We start from the raw sequence: 24,311 nt of genomic DNA on the forward strand, positions 1-24,311 counted from the left end.
GCAAATGGGCTTGCTTAATCATAAAATCAGGGACAAAACTTTCACTGAATTTGGCAAGAATTTGATGCACTGTCATGCTGCAAAACATTTCAATCATTGCAACGCGTGCAGCTTGTTTCAGTGTGGCACATAACTGGCAGCATTGTAATTATTTTCATAAATCGAAGAATTCTTCTTTAATAATGTCTCAGCCAGACACATACACTTACATGAATATGATAATACACAACATCTTTGTTCATGTGCTGCTTTTTTTACGAATAGACATGTTTATTTTGGCAGATTTCCTTTCCCATACAGGTCTCTCCTTCCTCTTTTTCATTATCTAAGTTTACTGCAGAGTACCATCTTATATTGTATAATCGTACCTTTTTCATTGAGATCTTCTCCAAAATGTGATAGACTGGAACATAGGCAAATACACAAATTCTTCCCCAGAGTTCCCATCTTTCAAAAACTGAAACTGCTTTCCCTTGCCTTTGAAAGTAGCAAACCATCACTCATCCTCTAGAGGTCTGAAGAGTCCAACTCAATGACATACGGTACTGTATTTATTTTCTAGGAATGGTTAATGTCAGTGTTGATCAGACTGTTCATCCTGTTGTCCTTTCTTAACGTAGCAATTTGGTAATATTTGTTGACAAAACTATTGTCAGCAAATAGTCAGTGAGGTATGATGTATCATAGTCTCAAACAGTTTAGAACTATTCAAGAAAATAATTGAATCTTCAAATGCCTGTCAATGAAAAATCTGTGGAAAACAAAGCAGCCATCACACAGTATAAATTAGAAACTATTTCTTCTCACTTAAACCCATTAACACCCTGATTTCTTAGAGAATATTAATAATTTAATGACCTCAGCCCCACATCAGTACACAGCACTTCATGGGGAAAAAAAGAAGACACTGAGGTATTGGCTTTGCTGAACTCATTCATTGGAGTGGGATTTTTATTCAAGTTTGGGGAACTAAGCCCACTGGTGATTAATAGGAAAAATGAGAAATTGATTTAATTGAATATTATATTCCATGAAGTATCATCACTAAGTTGTGGAAAAAGTGTTTTCTATAAAAGTTTGCTGAACCACTAAGGAGGATAAAATAAAATTTAACACTGCCTTCTTATTGCAGGGTAAGCTTGGTGTACCTGGATTGCCAGGATATCCAGGAAGACAAGGCCCAAAGGTGAGCTGTAAATGAGCTGTATATCTTGTGCTTTGACATTAGTTGCAATGGCAGTTATTTTATTAGTGTGTTTGGGGAAGCAGGGTGTGGGCATCAAAGCAAGGTCCATTTTTCACTTTTTCTTTCTTGACAATCATGTTCTAAAGTAAAATCTTTAAAAACGTTGGATTCTGTAAGGCAGGCTCTTTAAGGAGCACTATCTTTCCTATTCTTAACTATACTGCCCTCAAACCTTTGCCATCCTCTCATGAGTTGTGTTTTTGTGCAAGCAGCAGACTGGCATTTGAAAACAAAGGAACTGCTGATACACTTGAAAGACAATGAGCACTATATTGACCGCTAAATGGATGCTGATAGTGATGGGAATTTTCCATGTGGTATGAGGATTCCGTTTGTGTCATCACTGCTTCTTCCATAGAATAAGCCATATTTCTTTGAAACATATAATTTACAATTTTCATCATGTTTTCCTTTTGCTTCTGTTAAGACAAACCTGACAAAACCCAACCCTTAGTTGATTTATGTGCCTACATCTATCCTTCAGCTATCTTTTATGTTTTGATTGCAAAGAAAACCATATAGGTGGCTTCCGGTTTGAGTGAAGGCTTATATTTTCAAAACATTTTTATGAAACATATTTTTAAAAAGGCCATCCTAACACAGCTTTAGGAAATGGGCATGCTAAATTAATTGCAAGTTCTCTTTTCTAAGATTAGCAAGAAAGAAAAATAATGTTACAGACATCTCCTAGAGTAGAGGAGGCCATTAGGGAGACATTGCATCTCCAGACTGTCTCAAAGATGAGTCATCTAGGGAAATTTCACAAGTAAAAGAATCCCTTACCCCTTCTACACAAATGAACAATCAACCTGCAGTAAAATCCTCAACTTTACTCTACTTTGGGATCTATTTTTATTTTCAAATTTGAAATTATGCTTTTTTTGGAAGAAATACAACTTCCTGGCTGGCTAAGCAAAGTGTTTTTCTGACTCTGGCCTATACTTTGGCCCTTTTCAGTCAAGTGAATGAACTATCTGAAGAATGCTTATTCATTGAACTCTCTGTGTTAGTGAAAAATATCAAAACCATCTATGGAAAGTATGCATGAAAACTATTCACCTTGAGAGACATGGGGTTTTGCTTCTGTTTCTTAACTCATATGTCTGAGATTTCAGTCTCTCTTTTTGTTCTCCTTTCGAACTGTCTTTTGAAAAGTCTAAGATCAAAGAGGTCTTACATTATTCAGTTCTAAGAACAAAAATGATGTAACACTTCAAATAAAAGTTGATTCTTTTTTCAGCAAAGACTTGATCAAGAATTTCATTACATTAAATTTTTATCACATTAAAATTGAAAATAGTTCTCAAGCTGCATTCACTGTTTGCCCTTCTAATTTGTTGCTTAAACTTCCAAGAAAGAGTAATGACAGCTACAATATGTCAACTCACTATAGACTTGTTTTGAATTCACAGTCCAGTTCAAATGAACATAAGGGAGGGAGAAAAAAAGAAGCAGCAGAAAAACATATTAGCTGTGTAAAGCAAATAAGAAATCTTTTGCCACTATTGTCAAGAAGGTTCGCAGCATTCTTTTTGTTGTTGCTTACTTGCTTTTCATTATTTTTCTTCTGAGAATTGTTCTTAGAGTACTGCCATTATCTGATAATTTTCACCATGTTTTTTAATCCTGTTCAGTCCCTCTTGATTAACACAATTGCAAAAAGTACCGTATATACAAGATACTTACAACCAAGTCATGCCTATTAATACCCGGTCATTAGAGATTGTTTTTTCCTCTGGCCTTTTAATTATGAAGAACATGCTCGGGCTTCGAAGAGTAGAATTTTCACAGTTTTATTCACATTTTAAGTTATAACTGGTGAAGAATTTTAAAGGAATTAAAAAAGAAAGGAACAAAGGAAGAAAGAAAAGAAAATCTCTTACTTTTCTCCCACCAGTGAATATCAGTCAGGGTTTCATTAGAATCGGTGTCAGTGAACTTATAGTGCCCCTAAGTTATTAATGGATAATTGGAATGATTGTGTAAAACAAGAATCATTAAAGGGAAAACATAAGTAAGAACAAGAGAAAAAAAAGGAAAAAATACTTATTGACTTTTCAAAAAAGAGCACCAAGAAATTCTATTTTAAGTTTTTGTTATATGCTTTTTATTTGCCACTAAAATACTAATAGCAAGCTGCACAGATATAGAAGCATTATCACAGCAGGGAGTCTTGCCAGTAGTTCTATTGGCTGACCAAACCAAACACTGCTTTGATTTTCATCTCCAGTCACTTAAAAGTATATTTTATCAAGTCTGTCACCTCTTTGACCCCAAGTCCCTTATGACAAATTAACACCTTCACAGGTAACAAGCCTGCTGTCCCTCTGGACCTATATACCAGAAATAAAGAAAATAGTACTGTTCAGATTAGACTGGGCAATTAGCAGAAGGAAAGGGGAGAAAAAAGGAGAAAGGAATGTTGCCTGGAAGCGGTTTCAAGTCAGATAATCTCCTCATAAATTCTGCTTATGAGATTAGCATATAAGCACATGTACAAATTGCATGTATCAGTTAAATTAAACTGGCCAGTAGTCAGCTTACAGTGAATAAAGCACCTGAAGTAGTTTACAGCTCAGTAAAGTAAGTAGAGGACCACAACACTGTTCAGATGTGGCAATACCTCACAATTATTTTGAATGAAGTTATTTTGTAAAAGAATTATTATACTGTGTGGTAACAAGGCCTTGTTTGTTCCTCTTCATTACAAAACAGTTGTTTCTAGTGGGCTGTTACTGATAATTTCTTTCCTACTTTTCAAAATGGTGCAGATTTAATGAATACTTTAATAAGATGACAAATAATGTCCATTCTATACATTGATTTTTTTAATGCATTCTGGACTTGAGGAATTATGGTAAGTTAATTTACAGCTATTCATCAGAGCTGTCATGCTTGCAAGTTTGACGTTTACAATGTACATGACTTTGGAGGTGTGCTTTACATCTAAATTAAATGTTGGCTATACTACTGTTTTGCTATTGATATCCTCTGATATTTGCATTGATTTCTTACGTAGGGATCAACTGGTTTCCCAGGATTTCCAGGTGCCAATGGAGAGAAAGGTGCAAGGGTATGATAATTCATGCTTGCATGACACTTAATTAAGTTTTGGAACTCAGTGCTATGGGAAGTCACTGAAACCTAAGGATACAAGCTACTATCTAAAGAACTATAAAAAATGGCTTTTCACACTTAAGATGAAGCGCTACAGTTATGTAAAACAGGGCATACTGAGACACTAGTTCTCATTCTTTAAGGTATTAATCTAAATATACAGGAACTTGGACACTTTTTCACTGCGCATGCTAACATAATTATATATTTGAAAAAGAGAAAAGAAACCGCCCTTGATGAAGCATATTTTTTGACAGTATAGCTGAGTGAGTTGGCAAGGACTATTTTCCTGTATCCCATGAATTACCCTGCTACCATGCAATTTACCCTCAAGGAAATTCAACTTGTATTTCATAAGTATTCTGATTTGCCACAAGCTTCGAAAACGCAAAATATACCAGACAAGATGAAGAACATGTACTACTACATACATTAAAAAATAGATGTAAAATGACAGGTTTTGCTGCTTTGTTTACTTGAAGCAGGTGAGGGAAAATCTGTTATGCATATTCTTCAAGCTATAAAAAAGAAATATAGGTTAGAAAGGTCACTGTGCTGTTATCTCTAAAGCTCAGTTGAACATAGCAGAATGTGTTGTTAGAAGGATGATGAAATTAAGAGCATGAGTCTGAATTCATAGATGATAGCAACGTAAAGTCAAACGGAAGTAATGTATATCATTGTTCTTAAGAATCCATTTTAATTTGCAGCATGAAAACAAGCAGAAATTCATGATTTTAAGATGAAATATATGAAATCCAATTGCATTTGTGTTGCTTATGTATGGTTTAAATTGTTCTTGTATTATTTTAGCTAAGGTAAAGTATGTTGTTATGGACAGACACAAGCAATAAAACAATGTTCAGTTCATCCTTGTTGGGAAAAATGAGACATGACTGCTAATAAAGATGTCAGATTAAAAAACCAAGCAAAATGATAACATCAAAGAGCAGACTTAAAATTATGAAAATCTAATTATATCAATCCATTATTAGGCCTTCATAAAGCTTTCAATTCAGCTAGAGTACTAACCACATAATTAATACCATCAAACTGCATGTATACTTAAGTATTATGCTGATCGTCAATGAGACAATAACTGCTGGTTTTGTAATGTGAATCAGGTATTACTATTAATCTTGCCTAAAGGGATATCATTGTGTTTTATGCTACGTCGCGTACTGGTACTAGGAAAGACAGTCATTGTCCCTGAGAAGTGCACAAGCTGTGTAGCATTTTAAGAACAACACATAATTTTTTTTGATAAGTGAAATAAAATCAATATTTAAAAAAAAGACACAAGAAAACCCTCAAGAAAACAGGTGTGTGCATTTAGTTGGTTTCCAATGAAAGCAAGCCTTACGCTAAAGAATCTCTGCTGATATCTGTTGCTGTTGTGTTTACCTCAGAGATTAGAAAGTACCAGTCATCAGGTTTCTTTTTCTACTCTCTTGAATTTTAAGCTTCTTTGTATTAGAATCCAATACTAATGCAGAGTCTAAGGAAAGAAATCTGTTGAGTATGATTAGGAGATATATTGAAGCAAAAAATTAAGGGCTAGTATTCTGGCAAGTTCTATATCTCTGTGCAAGTGTGCACAATCCTGGTAGGTACTACAGTCCCTATTTCTGTTATAAAAAAAAAGACAGGCTTGCCCTTTCTTTTCTCTATTAACCTGTGAAACTGTCCATAGGAACCTGGGGACTTTTTCTTCAAGGCTATTATTACATTGGAAAAGATGCCAAGTCCTTTAAACTACTGCAGAGGGACTCTGCTTGTTGTGCAACATCTTCACTACTATTTTAACGTAGTTTAAGATGTTCTAATGCCTATGACAGAAGCTGACTCTGAGGCAAATTTAGTGCATTTAGCTAGAAGTCCCAGTGAATTCAGAAAGATAATAAATTTTAGTAAGGACCATGATTCTGTAAATTGAAATGCAAAGTAGATACTTAAAGATAAAATAACATTTAAACTTAAGGGAGTTGCGTTCTGCCTCCAGTTCAGTAAAAAAACTTTATCTCACAAATACAGTGTCTGCTAAGATGATTTCTGTGAACTTTTCTCCACAGGGATTACATGGCAAACCAGGCCCCAGAGGACAGCGAGGACCAACAGTATGTACTTTTGCTTTGCAATTTAGAGGCTTTCCTAGATTAATTACCTCCACTATACTGTGAAGAATTATTCAGTTTTATTATAGTATCCAATAATTATCATCAAGTGCATCTGTGTTAAATTGACAGGGTCCAAGAGGCTCAAGAGGTCCCAGAGGTCCCACTGGCAAACCAGGTCCAAAGGTAATTGTCAAGCACGCTGTATAGATTGGCTGCAGGCTGTTTCTTTTAAATAAAATAGAGGTCTAATCTTTGAACATATTGTCTTCCCTTTCTAGGGTACTGCAGGCAATGATGGTCCTCCTGGCCCACCGGGTGAAAGGGTATGTGAATGCTATTTATGTAATGTTGTTTTTCCCACTATGTAAGAGTGTGATTTGAGGGTGGGAGGGTTGTTTTATTTTTAGTTCTCCCTCTCACGTCTTTACCCTTCTTTGTCCAGAGTAACCAGAATGAACAAAACCTCAATTCCAGTGATGCTTTTCACAAAGTTATGAATGGAGTAGCTGAAGTTTGCTAAAAGCTTCTCCTATCTGTAGCTCAGTTCTGTACACAAAGAACACAAAGAATACATACACACTTTGTATTATATCCATGCACTTTGTATATATCCCTGTAAATTACCGTGTAAATTACAGTTGTACTTACCAGCTTATGCTCTTAAGAATTCCCTATTTACTGCAGCTTACTGCTTGTTTATTGGATTTGCAAATCACTCAAGCCACCTTCAGATGCTTCTTTGTTGAAGCAGCTGATTTTTTTCATTCTGATCAGCTAAGAATTCCCTTCAACCTACTTTCTGCATGATTGAGAAATCCTATTGTGCTTGCTAAAATAAAATTTTCTGCTTGCTATTATCTTACGAATCAATACACAAATCCAATATACAGTCAGTCCATTACACAGCAGTATATAGAAAAACAATATTAATAAATCAGATTTGTAATAGCAGCACTTGAAAACCAACTCAGATAGTTTAAGCAGACATGCTCTCTGCCAAAGTATTTTTGCAAAGCTTAGGAAACTTTTCTTTTGTAGTCATATTTCATTAAACTGCAAACCTTTTCCATGTAGAGAATCTATAAATCCTTTCCCAGTACCCACCCCCAAGTCCCAGTGATCTCCAGAAGTCTTACGCTTCAGGAGGGAGCTCCTTGTGCATTTTCCCCTGCTCCATAATGTTGCTTTGTTACACTATTTCCTTGCTGAACACATGCACACTTGGTGTAACAATCGTGGCAGAACAACAGCAAACTGGTTTTGCTAGAATGACTAAGCAAACTGAAAAAGAAAAAGGCCATAGGATCAGACCACATGGTTTGATTGAGTTGATTACTGGAGATAAGGACATCCATAAAGCTAATAACAAAGGTATAGCGTGGGTGTGTTCTAGAAATCTCAAATTTTCAGTTTGTGTGTCTGCAGAAAGCAATTAAGGTTAATTTTGTTTGGATTATCCTTAGCAGTTGCAAGTACCATATTAATAACCATCTGTCTACTATAAACATGCAAAGGAATGCACATACCTGCATATTTAAGGTGACATTTTTCTGCTTAAGAAAAGGATTCCTTTCCTTTTGACTGAAAGCCATTAAAGCATGTGCCAAAAAAATTAATATCAAGTACACTGGAAACAAAAGTTTTAGTTTACTAAAAACCTTTCATACACATCATTTTAGCTCTTTCATTCCTGAAGCAGAATATTACTTAACTTTCCAAGAGACTGGTTAGTGGAGCAGGATAGTGGTTCTTGCAGTAAGGAGGAGAAGTAGGATAGAACAGAAGGAAAGTTGAGGACTGGAGGACTAGACTGTAGCCAGTACATATGGAAGGCAGCACTCCAAGGAAGGCTGCAGTAAGAAATTGAAAGTACCTTGATATCAAGCGAAAGACAATGTACTAAGTGGAACATGGACAGCAGGAATAAGTGGAAAGTTTGAGTGAAACAGGAATGACATGGCGAGTAAGAGAGACACAGGGGCAGGAAGCTGGGATTCAAGAGAGGAATGAGTTAACTAGGATGTTGGATGTAAAGAACTAGGCGTAGTCCAAGAAAGGAACCGTAGGTTGTTTTACACCGAGAAGGAACATCAGAGGCAGACTCCCAAAAGTTGAATAGCAGAGCCTCGTGAAGGAGGAGTTTGCTGGCAGCTCCAAGAGGTTATGAGGAAGAGAAGCTGAGGGGGCTGAAAACAATGAGCAGATCAATGCAAGATGAAGGCATCCCTGGAGAGAAATTGATTAGAGCAAAGAAATGAAGAATCACAGAGCACCACATCTCATATTACTTGTGTAATATAAGTGTGAGGTATCTATTTGCTTCCCAATAGGGGTGAATGTCAGTCAAAAAATAAAACTGTCATTTCTACCCCGTTGAGACTTTTTCAGGTACCAGACATGCAAACATTAAATAATCTGTCCTGTGTAGCTACTGTTAAAATGAAATTTAATGACAAAAAAGAAAATGTAATTTTGATAACATGCTGTTAGTATTCTAGTGCTTTTTCTCACAATCCATCAGTCCAGTGCCTTGAAATCTGCAAGCCATATTGTAAATAAAAAAAATGCAAATCTTCTTTCCTTAAAAAGCCTCAAGACATAAGGATCAAAGTACAGTGGGAATTTATGAGAAAGAAGGTGCAACTAACAGTAAAACTTTGAGTTGTGCTCTTATAACCCATTTCCTGAGAGGGACCAATTTCTTTCATATATTTTGTACAGTAGCTGAGTCAATTTTAATAGTTTTCCTCTGTAAAACTCCTCCATTTTTTTGGAGACTTTATGCTTTATGTTATACCCAGAAGCAAATGAGGAAAGGTCATTTGTTGACAGAGACAGCAGAATTAAAAAAAACCTAAATCCTCATACGGAACATATTCGTGTGTTATAGAGGTTTCAGAAATAACCCCACACCTGTTTTGGAAAAGAAAATAAAAATGACGGATAGTGCAGTAAGATCACAAAGATTTCTTCCTTTGCCTAGCACTTCTTAGTTGACTCAGATTTAGTATTACAGTATAACCAAGGTCTGCTCTGGAATAAGAGTCACTTAAGGGCATGTTCTCCCAGGTTGTGCACAAGGGATCCTCTCCCACAGCTACATTTGCACGCTGCTTTGCCTACTGCAGGAGGCAGCCATGCTCTGGAAGTGAGCCTGGGCTCTATTGAACGAGGCTTATGGAACTTGGAAGCAGTTGGTACTTTATCAGAGGAGCAAAAGGGTAGCATAATTTGGGAGATATGACCTCCTGCTTCAAGTCTTTCACATCAAACCAACATTTCTAACATATTTTGACAGCTGATGTCTCAGCAAAACTACACATCATATACCAAGTAGAATAGGATAAAGTCTTGCACTATATGACTAGGGTACATTGCTCTGCTATGGGACCATGTAGAATAAATAAGTTTTTTCAGGTTGCTACTCTTTGACTTAGCACACTAAAAACTAAACAGGACAAATTCTTTTAATAAGTTGACGTAGTCAGCATATCAGCAATAAATTTTAAAAGCTTGCCTCTTTTTTATTTGGTGACAACTTTAGAAACAGTCATGTAAGCTAGTACTTTGTGTAAATATCTATGTGTACAGATGCATGTGGGCATACATGTATGTACACATGTATATGTATATATTTGTACATGTACATACACAATGCACTAACTCACATGATCATCTAACTAAATTTGTAAAACCGTGCTGCATGAAAATTTTCTCTCTCCATATATATGTGTATAGACAGAACTATATAAATAAAATGTTCATGCATCATGGGGTTTTTTACAGCTATCTCAACTATTTTACATGATAGCAAGAATGTTGTATTGAGTCCCTGGTAACTCTGGAAAGCTTAGTCTGTTTGGAAGTTTGTACTGTTGTACTGGCTTGAAATATTGTCAGAGTGTAAGAACTACCAAAGGTGAATGTTGGACTGAAAGTTAAAAAGACCACCAGACTATTAATTAATTCCTATGTTTTATGCAACATAGAAAACAATGTTTCTTACTCACAGTTGATTCCTACTTTATTATGCACCGTTTCGGGGTCAGACACAGACATACTTTATATAAGTAGTTTTTCTTTTTTCTTACTGCATTCCAACACAGGCAGTATTGCTTTTAGGAAATCCCCTCCAATGTCTATGCATGTGAATTGTTACTACCAATATTTATGGCAGTGGAGCTGAGGCTTTATACTTATAAGCAGACATTATCTACAGAGTTCATATATTTTATAACTGAAGCTCGTATATTTTATAATTGAAACAAACTTTTCAGTCCAGTGTCATGGCAGTTAAGAGTAAAATTTTACTTGTTTGGTTGCCTTTATACTAGGGACCACAAGGGCCTCAGGGACCTGTCGGATTCCCCGGACCAAAGGGACCTCCAGTAAGTATCTTCTTAATTAAGTATGTGCAACAACAGGAATGTTATTTTTCATAAAGTGTTTCTGAAAAAAATATTTAAAGATTTATTTAAGGGATGGATTACAAATATGCTTATTGAGCTTCAAGGCTAAGGCAAGAACTCACATATTTGAAATGATCATTGCTGCAGCTCATATGACATTCAGCGTAATATACTAAACTGCAAATTTTCTAGTATGCTGATTGCAATGTCCAGTGACAGACTGAGTTTAGGCAAAATATTACTTTGCCGGTGTATATTTTCCTTTAACAATTGATTCATTGAGGAAAAAATTCAGAGGAAGGAGACACTCATTAATAGCAGAAATGTATAGAAGTAATAGCACATTTGAGCTGCAGCCTGAACTAGTTATACTGGTCTTCCACTGTGTTTCTGCTCATGTGGAGGAAGTACAAAAGCATCAAACCACCTGTGATTTTTTTCACCCATGCATTTGTTATTTTTGTTTCCAATGCCAAAACCTGAAATTTCATCAAGTACTCCTGTAATGTTTAGTTTTGTGTTAACTGAGTCATTAAGCAAAGAAAAATGGATGGTAAGTATAGGGACTTTCCATGATTTCTGAATTTACAGAAATCCATTTTGAACATGCATGCACTTAACAACCTAACAGTCACTCTCCAAGCAATTACTAATGCACACCAGGGAGGACCCAAGGAAAATGTATTATTATAATCATAGTTAGCTGATATAGGAGCATTTAAGCTGTGCTGAATACTGGTCTAGAAAAAACAAAGAGATCAGAGATTCTTACAGCTAACAGCACACCTTTTTTCAGAATTAAGGATGGCTAAGAAATGTTTTGATTTATGTATTTTACAATTTCAGGGGCCACCTGGAAAAGATGGCTTGCCTGGGCACCCAGGACAGCGGGGTGAGACTGTAAGTAAATGTACTCTATTGTGTTAGTGTTGTAAACCTCCAAAGGTCATGATTGTGTGATCAAAACTAAAGAAATAGAGACAACAGAGAAAAGGGGAAGAGGCTGGGATGAAGAGGTTATATAACTGTAGTTTTCTTATGGTTGGTAGGGTAGGCATGAGAAAGCTTTGTTTTGTTTCCATGCTACAAGAGTGAGGTTATTCTTTGCTATGCCTGGTTAGTAACATCACAATGAGCTTAAATAGTCAATAGAAGTAACAGAAATTAATACTCAGATCTCAATTTTAATAAAGATTTGTCACACAATTACTCTATGGTTCTTTTCTCACTGAATGCCATGTAACATAGATAACAATAAAAAGTCTTACTAATGGTAAGCAGGTAGGAAACTCAAAAGCCAACACCTTTGGAAAGTAGGACCAGGAATGATTCAACCTGTGAAAAAAACTTTAAATTTTGAAACTTTATCCTATGTAATCCTCCCAAGAATCACAATGACTTAATTCTGGCAGCAAAATGAAGAAATTAACATGTAACAGTTTTAATGGACTTATTTAAAAAACCTCTCTACTTCTGTAGTGCCAAAACCTTACTCATATCCCACTGTATGGTGGTTCAACCCCAGCTGGCGACTAAGCACCCTGCAGCCGCTCGCTCACTCCTCCCCGGTGCTGGTGGAATGGGGAGGAGAAATCAGGAAAAAAAATCCGTGGGTTGAGATAAGAACAGTTTAATAATTGAAACAAAATAACAACAACAACAACAACAATAATAATAATGATGAAAAGGAAGATAACAAAAAAAGAAAGAAAGAAAACCCAGGAAAGACAAGTGATCACAATGCAATTGCTCACCACCCACTGACTGATGCCCAGCCAGTCCCTGAGCAGTGATCGGTGCGCCCCCCCCAGTCAACTCCCCCAGTTTGTATGCTGAGCATGATGTTCTATGTTATGAAATATCCATTTAGCTAGTTCAGGTAAGCTGTACCGGCTGTGCTCCCTCCCAGCTTTTTGTGCACCTCCTCACTGGTAGAGCATGGGAAACTGAAAAGTCCTTGACTTAGGATAAGCACTACCTAACAACAAGTAAAACATCAGCGTGCTACCAACCTTATTCTCATACTAAATCCAAAACACAGCACTGTAGCAGCTCCTAGGAAGAAAATTAACTCTATTCCAGCCGAAACCAGGACACACTGAAATAAAATAAAATTCTTACTCAGATTTTTCAGAGCTAGAGAAATCCATAAATGAATTTAGAGAGAAATTTTCTCAGTATGTAGAACGTGTTTTGGGCTCCAACTTCACTGGAAATCTGTTAGTGACTGCTGAGTCACTTCTACTACTAGAAGGGGTAGCACAGAGGCTTGGAGTAACACATCATTCTGAAAAACTGTATTTTCTTCTGCTAGTACTGTAGCATTGTAATTCTTTGCAATGGTAGTGGCTTTTTTGTGTGTGAGAGAAACATTATTGACTACTACTTTGTTCTTTTTCTTTGCGATGATGCAAAGACTAGTCTTGTGTACCATAAGAATGAATTTGAATCATTGTTTAAAATGCAGGAAGCTCAAAATTGTTCTTTAGTCTGATAAGAAAAAGCACAGTTACTATTTTCCCTTTATTCTTATTTATTTGAACATGAGCCAGTAATGTGCCATTACGGTGAAGAATGCTAATAGTATCCTGGGCTGCAGTAGGGTGATCTTTCCCTTCTGTTCAGCCCTGGTGACACCAGGAGTATTGTGTCCAGTTCTGGGCTCCTCAGTACAAGAGACAGAGAGCTACTGGAGAGAGGCCAGCAAAGGGACACTAAGATGATAAAGGGACTGGAGCATCTCTCCTATGAGTAAAGACTGATAAAGCTGGGACTGTTTAGCCTAGAGAAGAGAAGGCCTAGGTCAAATCTTATCAAAGTGTATAAATACCTGAAAGGTGTAAAGAAGATGGAGCCAGGCTCTTTTCAGTGGTGCCCAGTGACAGGACAAGAGGCAGTGGGCATGAACTGAAACACAGGAGGTTCCATCTGAACATGAGTGTGGTGGGTTGACCCTGGCTGGATGCCAGGTGCCCACCAAAGCGATTCTATCACTCCGCCCCTGCCCCCCTACTGGACAGGGGAGAGAAAATATAACAAAGGGCTTGTGGGTTGAGATAAGGACAGGGAGAGATCACTCAACCAATTACCGTCACAGGCAAAACAGACTCAACTTGGGGAAAATTAACTTAATTTATTGCCAATCAACCAGAGCAGGGTAATGAGAAATAAAATGAAATCTCAAAACACCTTCCTTCCACCCCTCCCTTCTTCCCGGGCACAGCTTCACTCCCGGATTCTCTACCTAACCCCCCCCCCCCAGCGGCACAGGGGGATGAGGAATGGGGTTTACGGTCAGTTCATCACACATTGTCTCTGCCACTCCTTCCTCCTCAGGGGCAGGACTCATCCCACTCTTCCCCTGCTCCAGTGTGGCTTCCCTCCCAGGGGAAACAGTCCTCCACGAACTTCTCCAATGTGGGTCCTTCCCACGGGCTGCAGTTCTTCACGAACTGCTCCAGCATGGGTCCTTTCCATGGCATGCAGTCCTTCAGGAGCACACTGCTCCAGCGTGGGTCCCCCACAGGGTCCCAAGTCCTGCCAGAAAACCTGCTCCAGCATGGGCTCCTCTCTCCACGGGGCCACAGGTCCTGCCAGGAGCCTGCTCCAGCGCGGGCTTTCCATGACTTCACGGCCTCTTTCAGGCACATCTACCTGCTCCGGTGTGGGGTCCTCCACGGGCTGCAGGTGGATATCTGCTCCACCGTGGACCTCCATGGACTGCAGGGGGACAGCCTGCCTCACCATGGTCTTCCCCACGGGCTGCAGGGGAATCTCTGCTCCGGCGCCTGGAGCATCTCCTCCCCCTCCTTCTTCACTGACCTTGGGGTCTGCAGGGCTGTTTCTCTTACATGGTCTCACTCCGCTCTCCAGCTGCTGTTTCTGTGTGCCCTGCAGCTTTTTTTTCCTTCTTAAATAAGTTATCACAGAGGCGCTACCACTATCGCTGATAGGCTCGGCCTTGGCCAGTGGCGGGTCCGTCTTAGAGCCGGCTGGCATTGGCTCTGTGGGACATAGGGGAAGCTTCTAGCAGCTTCTCACAGAAGCCACCCCTGTAACTGCCCCCCCCCCCCCCCGCCCCAAAACCTTGCCACGCAAACCCAATACAAGGAAACACTTTTTCACTGTGAGGGTGACTGAGCACTGGAACAGATTACCCAGAAACGTTGCAGAGCCTCCATCCTTGGAGATATTCAAAAGCCAGCTGGACATAATCCTGGGCAGCCATGTCTCAGTGGCCCTGCTTGAGCAGGGCAGTTGGACCAAATAACCTCCAGAGGCCCCTTCTAACCTCAACCATTCTATGATTCTATGATTGCTTGATTTCACTCATGACTAGAAATGAAAGATGCAAAATACAATGAAACTATGGACACTGCTACTGTGTGATGTTTGGACCAGGTCCCTCTGGGTTCAATCAATACTATGGTTCTCTAATTTTGTATCTCCTTTGGGTTTAGTAGGTTTAGACTGATATAAAACTTGAGTAACTTAGGAGCAAATACAGCTTTTCATTAGCATTGTTTTCTGCCCTGTGTATATGTATACTTGGGCCAGAACTATTTTAAAAATATTTTTCCCCCATGGGTTCTCATGCATATGTTTTTGTAGAAAAACAGATTTTTTTAAAAGCAAAAAGTAGACTTGTTGACTTTTTATCCGATGAACATTTCCATTTCAGATTTTTTAAAAATTTATAAATCAGAAAACTTTCATTGCGCTCACTGGTAAATCAGAGTCTTAAGAATTCTTTTTTATTTAGGCATATATCTCATTAAAGTTCAGTTGCACATGTGGGCATTACAGCAATTAGGGAATTAGGCTAAGAGACATACTCAAGCTTAACAAATTAGAGCCAGATTCCCAGATTGCACTCTGGAGCTTGCTTATGGAATAATAAGCATATGTTGACAGCAACTGAGGTAAGTATTAGTGGAGAAAAAGCTACAGCTTTTTCGCCCACTAAGCCATATGCACTTTGAAGAACTGCCATTGTTTGCTGGAATTCTATACATGGGAACAGTAATATCATGATAAATAATTTGGAATATAAATGTAGGAATAAACTAGGTACTGAAAACCAGTATTAAGTTAGTTCCTCTTTAGAAGTGGTTATCAATTTCAGTGATATCAGTCTCAGGTTGGCAGGAGGCATTATCTGCAGAGATTGTTAGATTGTCTGGTTATGCAAGAATTTGGTGTTTCATGCCTGTGAAAGGATAAAATAGAAATACACTAGCTGTTTCATCTATTAGAATTAATCAAGGACCTTCTTACTACAGTAAACTCAGTTTTAATAAATTGTCTTTCACAGAAAACAAAAAAAAAATGGAGGCTAATTAGGCACTTAAAAACACATGCATGAGACATTAGCATAAATTTTTTAGTACTAAATATTGTAGATGAAACCATGGGATGTTCAGGTCATCTTGAGTATTTGCTGCTGAAATCTTTGCTTATTGCTTCTTTTACAAATCTGAATCTGTAGGAATAGCTAAGCTGGTGACATAAGAGAGAAAGCAGAGTAGTAAAATCATCATTAGCATCAAGAATCATTGAATATACTGCAAAGCATCAATGCATTCTGCAAACCTGGGAATAGCAGGTCTTCTCAAGGTACTTTCAGTAAATGGGTAATACTCAACATTCCTTTGTCTTTCCTTACAATAGGCTTCAGAAGAAGCTTTGAGTGTGTAAAGGAAGGGGCCCATGAATGATTCCATCTGTAGCAGTTCTGATTTTCAGTCACTAGAGCAAAGGGGTACTTCTGTATTTGTTTTTAATGTGGATCATTTCAGAGGTCTGAGAGAGAGTGCGTAAACAGTTATGCGCCAAACTGAACCATGATAACATCTGGCTGGCAGCAAGAAGAGAATCAGGTTGAGGAAGGTAAAAAAAAGCTGAAACCGTGTCTGATGGAATGGGGCAACTGTCAATGAGACTGTGCCCAGAGGAATGCTGAGCGGGGCCTAATGTTTGGAAGAAATATGGGCCAGATGACACCTTTGTTGTTACACAGGTGAGCAGAGTAGGAGGCAGACAGAGGCTGTTAGGCAGGGGATACTATGTGGAATCCTACATGTGATGCAGCAGTGAACGCCTTCTCCTAACTTTATGCAGCAACACACTTCCAATATTTGAAAGAAACAATTTAGCACATTTCAAAGATACATTAAACAGTGCTACTATTAAGTGAGGTTTTCATTCAGCTTATTGGCTAATTTTGGACAGAAGTCTGGGGCTACTGATTAGAAAATGAAAATTCTGTAAAATTTGCCAGTGTTCTGAAAAACCGTCCCCAAACCATTTCCATTCTATTCTCTGCTTCCCAGTTTTTGTCATCATATCAATTTCTCATTAACTTCATTCTTTTTGTGGCACTCATGCTGCCTTTTTTACCGTCTCTAGATAAAATTCATCTTCACTGGATCTCTCTTTCTTTTCATTTTCTTTCTGTCTAACCTCCTCTTTATCTTTAATGCTCCTCCAACTTAATCCACCATCTGTGTCTTTCTTTAAAAAGCATTTGTATGTCTGGCTTTATGATTCATAATGTATATATGTAAAAATGTATTTTCAGCTGTCTTTTAGCTGCATCATTTACACATTCAGACTCACCTAATCAAGTTCACCTAGAGAAATCTGTAAAATTTACCGGAATTTTTACTGCTGTACCACCTCGGAGAGATTGGAACTGATAGAGATAAGAAAGATTAATCAGTATTTCACTTCTAAGTATACAGACGAAAAAAGAATTCCTCATTTTTATTTCCTGAAGAGAAGGAATGTGTGACATGGAATTTCTTTTTCTCCTCTTCAACACAGATATTAATTTTGCTCTTCTATATCTTGTCCTCGGTAATGCAGTATTCTATAATTATTTCACAGGGTTTTCAAGGAAAAACTGGTCCCCCTGGTCCTGGTGGTGTTGTTGGCCCTCAGGTACACCATTTAATTTCATGCTTAACTTCATAAGACCAATGTTTAATGGTCACATTATGGCTGAGGCAGTTGCTTTTGTTGTATTAAAAGGACTATACTGATAGTTATATTAACTTTTGTAACAAATTATGCATAACAATTTTAGAAACGTGTACTTAGTATTCATCAGTGATTCCACAAAATATGCAAATGTTGGGGTTACCTTTCCACTTCCTTTTTTGTGTGCTTTCCTCATGTGATTATGAAGTTGGTGGTTTACAGAAGTCAAGGCGGCAGAGTTCTCTACCATGAAATAGTTTAGAAAGAACAACATGTGACTTTCTTGTCAGAGGCCAAATTTCAGTCACTTTTAGATTATGAAGAGATTAACTGTCAACATTTCATTTGATCTAATCTTACTTATTTGCAACAAAATAGAGCATTTGGATTGCATGAGCATTTTTTAGATAATTCCCTCAGTGAAAATTCTCTGCTAATGAATCTGAAGAGATATCTTTCAACTCTTCTACCTTCCACTTCATATTATTCAGAAAAACAACAGTACAGACAGTGTTTCAAGACAAGCTTAGTACATGGATTTCCCTCCCACGTCCTTTTCGTAATCTCCTCCCATACGTGGATACACGCTGTGTTTTAAAGTTTCATTGCTTAAGGAGCAAGGTCAGGATTTCACTCTTTGAAAGCTGTACAGACATGTCTGCAGGCAGAATGCAATGCAAGATTTATTTTATAGGACAAAGATATTTTGTAAGTAAGTCAGCTTTGCCTGGAGGGAAGGTGAGGAATGTATGCTAACCCATGGTAATATTGTTTTGTAACAGCTATTCATAACAGCTGAATATTAAGAATCTGTTGTTCCTCCCCCCCCGCCACAAGACATTAAATACCTTGAGATGACTGAAGTTTTATTTTTGTGCTCAGGGTCCTACTGGTGAGACAGGCCCAATTGGTGAAAGAGGTCATCCAGGTCCTCCTGGTCCACCAGGTGAACAAGGCCTCCCAGGTGCTGCAGGAAAAGAAGGTGCTAAGGTATGATGTGGCTTTGGGGAACAAATTGGAGGGGACAGATAAATTGCTGACAGTCTCACATTTCAAATCATCAGGCAGAACATGCAGGATAAAATCAGAACATACAATGTAAAATCACAATTGGCACATTTCACCCAGAAGGATTTTGAAGACTGAAATATTCCAATTTTAGAGCTGTTCTGCTTCCATTGAAATAATGAGAATTCTCGTGAGCCAATAATTAGTTTTTTATAATAAAAAATAAAAAAAACAGTTTACATATACCACACATTCACTATGGAAATACATAGTAATGACATGTTCACACCAAAGTGGAAAATTGTACATTGGCATTTACAGTAGGATGTGTAGTACTGGCTACAAGGCGGAATTTCACTGACCACATTTAACTCTTTGCTTACTTTTTGGCCACCATTGGGGGACAAGAAAAATATTCCTTATCTAGTTACTATGTAATTCTGTTCAACCTTCCATTTTAAATGGGCATTGTAAATTTTTAATGAATGTATCTTTAAACATATTTTTATGGCTTGCTGTGTTTTTCACTATTTATATTCTATAACTAATACTGTATTTTGTCAAAGCTTGTTATAAATTTAACCATATTGATAGACTATTGTACTGAAAATATTAAAAGAATTAGTGGTTGAATAGGTGGGGGCATAATCTTTTTTGTCATTACTATAACTGGGATCTGGTATTTCATTTTCGGCACTTATTTAATAACTAACATAAGCATTTTAAACATCTTTTTTTTAATCAAAATGTAATATGTTTCCAAGGGTGACCCAGGCCCTCAAGGCATTCCTGGGAAAGATGGACCAGCAGGTCTTCGTGGTTTCCCTGGAGAGAGAGGCCTTCCAGGTGCTCAGGTATGATACAAGCACTAGAACAATTGTCATGATGTTTCTAAATGCAAGAAACAATGGATTAAGTCTTTTATTTCATGGAACCTTCTACTGTGCTTAAAAATGAATGCAATAGGAGAACAGACATCAAGCATCCAACATTGTTGAATATCGTTGGCAATATAAGCAAAAAGGAATTTTTTTCAGTTTTTTGTCTTTGGATTTTTACATTCTTCCTATTACATGTGTTGTAAAAATAACTCTGGAACTTTCCAGTGTAAGAAATAAGCTTTTTTTTTTTTAATTTTTTAGGGTCCAGCTGGTCTGAAAGGAGGGGAAGGCCCACAAGGCCCACCTGGCCCAGTTGTAAGTAAACATAATAATTTTATGGAAATATAAACAGTATTACACGGGCTGCAGTTCTTCATGAACTGCTCCAGCATGGGTCCTTTCCACGGTGTGCAGTCCTTCAGGAGCACACTGCTCCAGTGTGAATCCCCCGCGGGGTCCCAAGTCCTGCCAGAAAACCTGCTCCAGCATGGGCTCCTCTTTCCACCGGTCCACAGGTCCTGCCAGGAGCCTGCTCCAGCGCGGGCTTTCCATGACTTCACGGCCTCTTTCAGGCACATCTACCTGCTCTGGTGTGGGGTCCTCCACGGGCTGCAGGTGGATATCTGCTCCACCGTGGACCTCCATGGACTGCAGGGGGACAGCCTGCCTCACCATGGTCTTCCCCACGGGCTGCAGGGGAATCTCTGCTCCGGCGCCTGGAGCATCTCCTCCCCCTCCTTCTTCACTGACCTGGGGGTCTGCAGGGCTGTTTCTCTCACATGTTCTCACTCCGCTCTCCAGCTGCAGTTTCTGTGCCACAGTAACTTTTTTTTCCCCTTCCTAAATCTGTTATCACAGAGGCGCTACCACTGTTGCTGATGGGCTTGGACTTGGGCAGTGGCAGGTCCATCTTAGAGCCGGCTGGCATTGGCTCTGTGGGACATAGGGGAAGCTTCTGGCATCTTCTCACAGAAGACAACTCTGCAGCACCCCCCACTACCAAAACCTTGCCACACAAACCCAATACAGCTGCGTCCCCTTTGTACAACAGCAGTTCACTCATACAGTTGACCCACATAATGTTAAAAATACTGCTGGTGTTCTGCATAGCCTAAGCTAGCTTTTAAATATGTGGCATCACTACTTTTGTGCCCTTATTACTGTACCTAATATTTTGAACCATATACCGGCCTATGTGTAAGTTTTGATTCATTTTAACCCATTGTGAAACAGATTCTTTCTGTTTACATTGGGTAGCAGAATGTTTCATCCATAAAGAATGAAACTGATAAATATTCTACTCATCTTCAGTAATTTCTGTATAGTTGGGAAATGTCACAAAGCCTATTTCTTTCCACCACTATTTTACAATCTTTTATTTATTTGCTATCATCTTAAAAAAAAAAAAAAAAGTTTGAAGACAGTCCTCAGACTCTATTGAGATTTTTCACTCAGAGTTAGGAGACGTCAACATAGTTAAAGAAGAGAACACATCTTAATCCTGTTTTGAAGTGCTTTGAAATTGGAACAGAGAATGATATAGTAGCAGGCATTGTACATATTTTTTTTTGCCACAGTATCTACATTGAAAAAAATATTTTTCAATTAGTTTAGATTCTGTAGGAAAAGGGAAAAACTGTAGAGCAAGATTAAGAACTTTGAGAAAGTATGATGATCATTGTAAAAAAGAATCTTATTTTGGAAAATAGTAACATGCAACTTGAAATCTCCCATTGAAATCCAAGGGAAAATAGATCATGCAAGAATATCAGAATGGCTTATTAACAACACCATTTTATGAATATGTAAAGAAATGATGCATTATACAATTACATAAGAATTTCAGAAGATAAGATGATTAAAACCATCCATTACTTTGAAGACTTTATCTTTACTGTACTTCTTGTGTGGAGCATGCCTATACATGCATGATCAATGAAACTCTTACAAATTATGTTTGCCTGGCTAATAAGAGCTATGTAAATCATGTCATGCAGTAATATTCCTTCTCAATATTTTAAGCTCAACATAGGCATAAAAATCTCTTTGCCAACTTTTTGTGTCGTTGTAGTTGTTTTTTTCTTTATGATTATGATAGAGAGAAAAGCAGTGATACGTACTCATTCCTCAAAACCAGTAAATAATTCTCCCTTCAGTAGTGTGACTGGGCTTTTTCTGGATGGTCCTGTGCTCAACAGTTGTTTACATTTAGAATTTTGTTTCATGTTTGGACTTCTACTATTTATACCTCTGCTGCTTCTTTCACGTCAGTTTCTGGCAGTTATCCACTGAAAGGTATTATTTGAAGTACGATAGGCTTAAACTTACTTATTCTCTGTTGTCATTTTTTATGCAAGGAAGTTCTACAAGGATGCACTGGTGTTGAAAACATGGTACAGTTATTCCCAAATGTGAATTGTGTAGATTTTGACAGTCATCTTGTCAACTTATTTCTTTCATTCAGTGCAACTGAAGTAAAAAAAAAAAAATCAGCACAGCTATTCCCGCTACATAAAAAAGTAATGGAGGAGCTGAAATTCTATGTATTTCAACAATAAAGCTCTCTTATGTTGCTGCAATTCATATTAAGATTAGAATACATTAAACAAGGAGGGAAAAAAACCTTAATATAAAGGTTCTTGCTTTTGGATTATTTCTACATTATTGGAAAAGATCTGCTATAGCACACTTTTCAGATTTACTTCTTGATTTCTTAATACTTGGTACTTGAATTCTTAAAATTAATTATCAAATTCTTAATGCCCTTAAGAGTCTATTCTTTAAGTCAAGAACTTGCATTTGTGATTTACAGTTCTTCTTTACACCATGCAGTACATATACATTCCCAAAAGGCACCAAAACAAGGTAGCTGGGAATGGAATGGAATGGAATGGAATGGAATGGAATGGAATGGAATGGAATGGAATGGAATGGAATGGAATGGAATGAAAGCTAGTAGGGAGAGTCAAAAGGGATACCATCCCACCCCATCTGAAGAACCTGAACTGTTAGAAGAAAAGATGAATCAAAATCAAGAAAGCATAGACCAGAATAGTCTCTTCAATCTCAAGGTCATATCTTGGTTTTTTTTTTAAAGGAGGCCCTAAGGCTGCACTAACCTCTCAAGCAGATAATTAGTTCAGGTGCAATGAACCAGAACTCTTCTGAGCATGGACAAACTGGACAGCACAAGCATACCTGACATTTAACACACCCCACTTTCCCAGACAGGATGCCCACACAGTAGCTGTGCTGCTAGTATCATAGTTTCTCATAAATATGCACCACGTAAGGTTGTGAGGCAAAAGCGTATATCTTGTTTAGTGATGGTTGTCCATATTCTGAAATACATGTGTTTGAATTTAAATTCAGATGATCCATGTTTTTCTAATTCTTATAGGTTGTGTATACGTTAGTGTTTTAGTTCAAAACATCAGAACCTTTTTGAGGTTAATGTCTCAATCATCCTCATTTACCATCCTTTGTTTCAAATCATGGAGCTCTCTTGGAGCTCATGAACAGTATTGCTTTCATGTGAAACTAAATTGGAAGAGAAATTCCAGGAGCACTTCTAATACCCACCAGCTAATGGGAGTTCAGTGCCAGACTAGAATTATCATGAAGTATAGTCCAGAAATATACAGAGTATGGGTGTCCGGAGCACATTACCAACTGCTTCTTCACTTTATAAATCCATTCCTGTTGTGGCTATACTTCCTGCTAAGGTAAACATAGTCATTGAAAGAATCACTTAGGAAGCTCAGAATTTTTTGCATATTGTTTTTCTGATCTTTGAGAAATAGATGTAGGTGTAGCAGGAATTGTGAGCAGAGAGGAAAGAGAGTTTGAAGGGTAAACTTTTTTTTTTTTAAATATACTTTGAGTTCACTGTAGTGCAAGAAGGCCACTTAAGGCACAAACAGCACCAAGCTGACCCGAGAGCATTCCAGAAGTTCTTAGTGGGATTTTCTTTCTATTTCATCTTTAATTACTAACTTGTTATCTTCAAAGTGTTTTTCAGTGAAAAAAGATGCATAGGTGCTCTTAATACTGGGTTTCTGTGCATCTGCAAGGACCACAATTAAACCACAATAGTTTGCTTTTTTTCACAGTAGCTCATAGCAGACTATGAGCATCAAATAGTCCTAAAATATTTTCCCATCTATTTTTAGACAACAGAGGCTACACACAGAAGTGTAATTATAATGGAGTCTTCATATGCCATTTATAATAGGAAGAGAATTCATGCCACTGGATGATTTTCCTCCAATTCCCTGCCAATACCAATTGCTTCTAACTAGCATATACAGTCAATTATAAGCTTTATTTGGCTAGTGCATACCAAACAAATGACTGCTCCAAATACTGTGAATGCCAATTACTGTGCTTAGAGGGATTTGGACAAAAGAAAGAGATGCATGAATGCACTCCAGAGCAAGTTTTTTTGTTGTGGTTTTTGTGGTTTGTTTTTTTTTTTTTTTTTTTCTTTAACAGTTCTCTTTTATCTGCTATCTTTATCTTCTGTTTGTTTTCTTCCCTTCTCATACTACTG

At 37.8% G+C, this 24,311-nt stretch overlaps 1 protein-coding gene across 7 annotated transcripts in view; it reads left to right on the plus strand.

The window, feature by feature from the left end:
* The window catches only part of COL11A1 (collagen type XI alpha 1 chain), a 164,235-nt gene that overhangs the window by 92,725 nt on the left and 47,199 nt on the right, over positions 1-24,311 (plus strand). For all 7 annotated transcript variants that reach the window (XM_030033746.1, XM_030033747.2, XM_030033748.2 and 4 more), the window contains 11 exons: positions 1,133-1,186; positions 4,266-4,319; positions 6,436-6,480; positions 6,610-6,663; positions 6,759-6,803; positions 10,815-10,868; positions 11,736-11,789; positions 17,778-17,831; positions 18,753-18,860; positions 19,643-19,732; positions 20,021-20,074. In XM_030033746.1, coding sequence (XP_029889606.1) covers positions 1,133-1,186; positions 4,266-4,319; positions 6,436-6,480; positions 6,610-6,663; positions 6,759-6,803; positions 10,815-10,868; positions 11,736-11,789; positions 17,778-17,831; positions 18,753-18,860; positions 19,643-19,732; positions 20,021-20,074 — 666 coding nt within the window. The remainder of the gene's footprint in view (positions 1-1,132; positions 1,187-4,265; positions 4,320-6,435; positions 6,481-6,609; positions 6,664-6,758; positions 6,804-10,814; positions 10,869-11,735; positions 11,790-17,777; positions 17,832-18,752; positions 18,861-19,642; positions 19,733-20,020; positions 20,075-24,311) is intronic.

The sequence above is a fragment of the Aquila chrysaetos genome, chromosome 12 (assembly GCF_900496995.4).
Source record: "Aquila chrysaetos chrysaetos chromosome 12, bAquChr1.4, whole genome shotgun sequence".
Classification (NCBI taxonomy): domain Eukaryota; kingdom Metazoa; phylum Chordata; class Aves; order Accipitriformes; family Accipitridae; genus Aquila; species Aquila chrysaetos.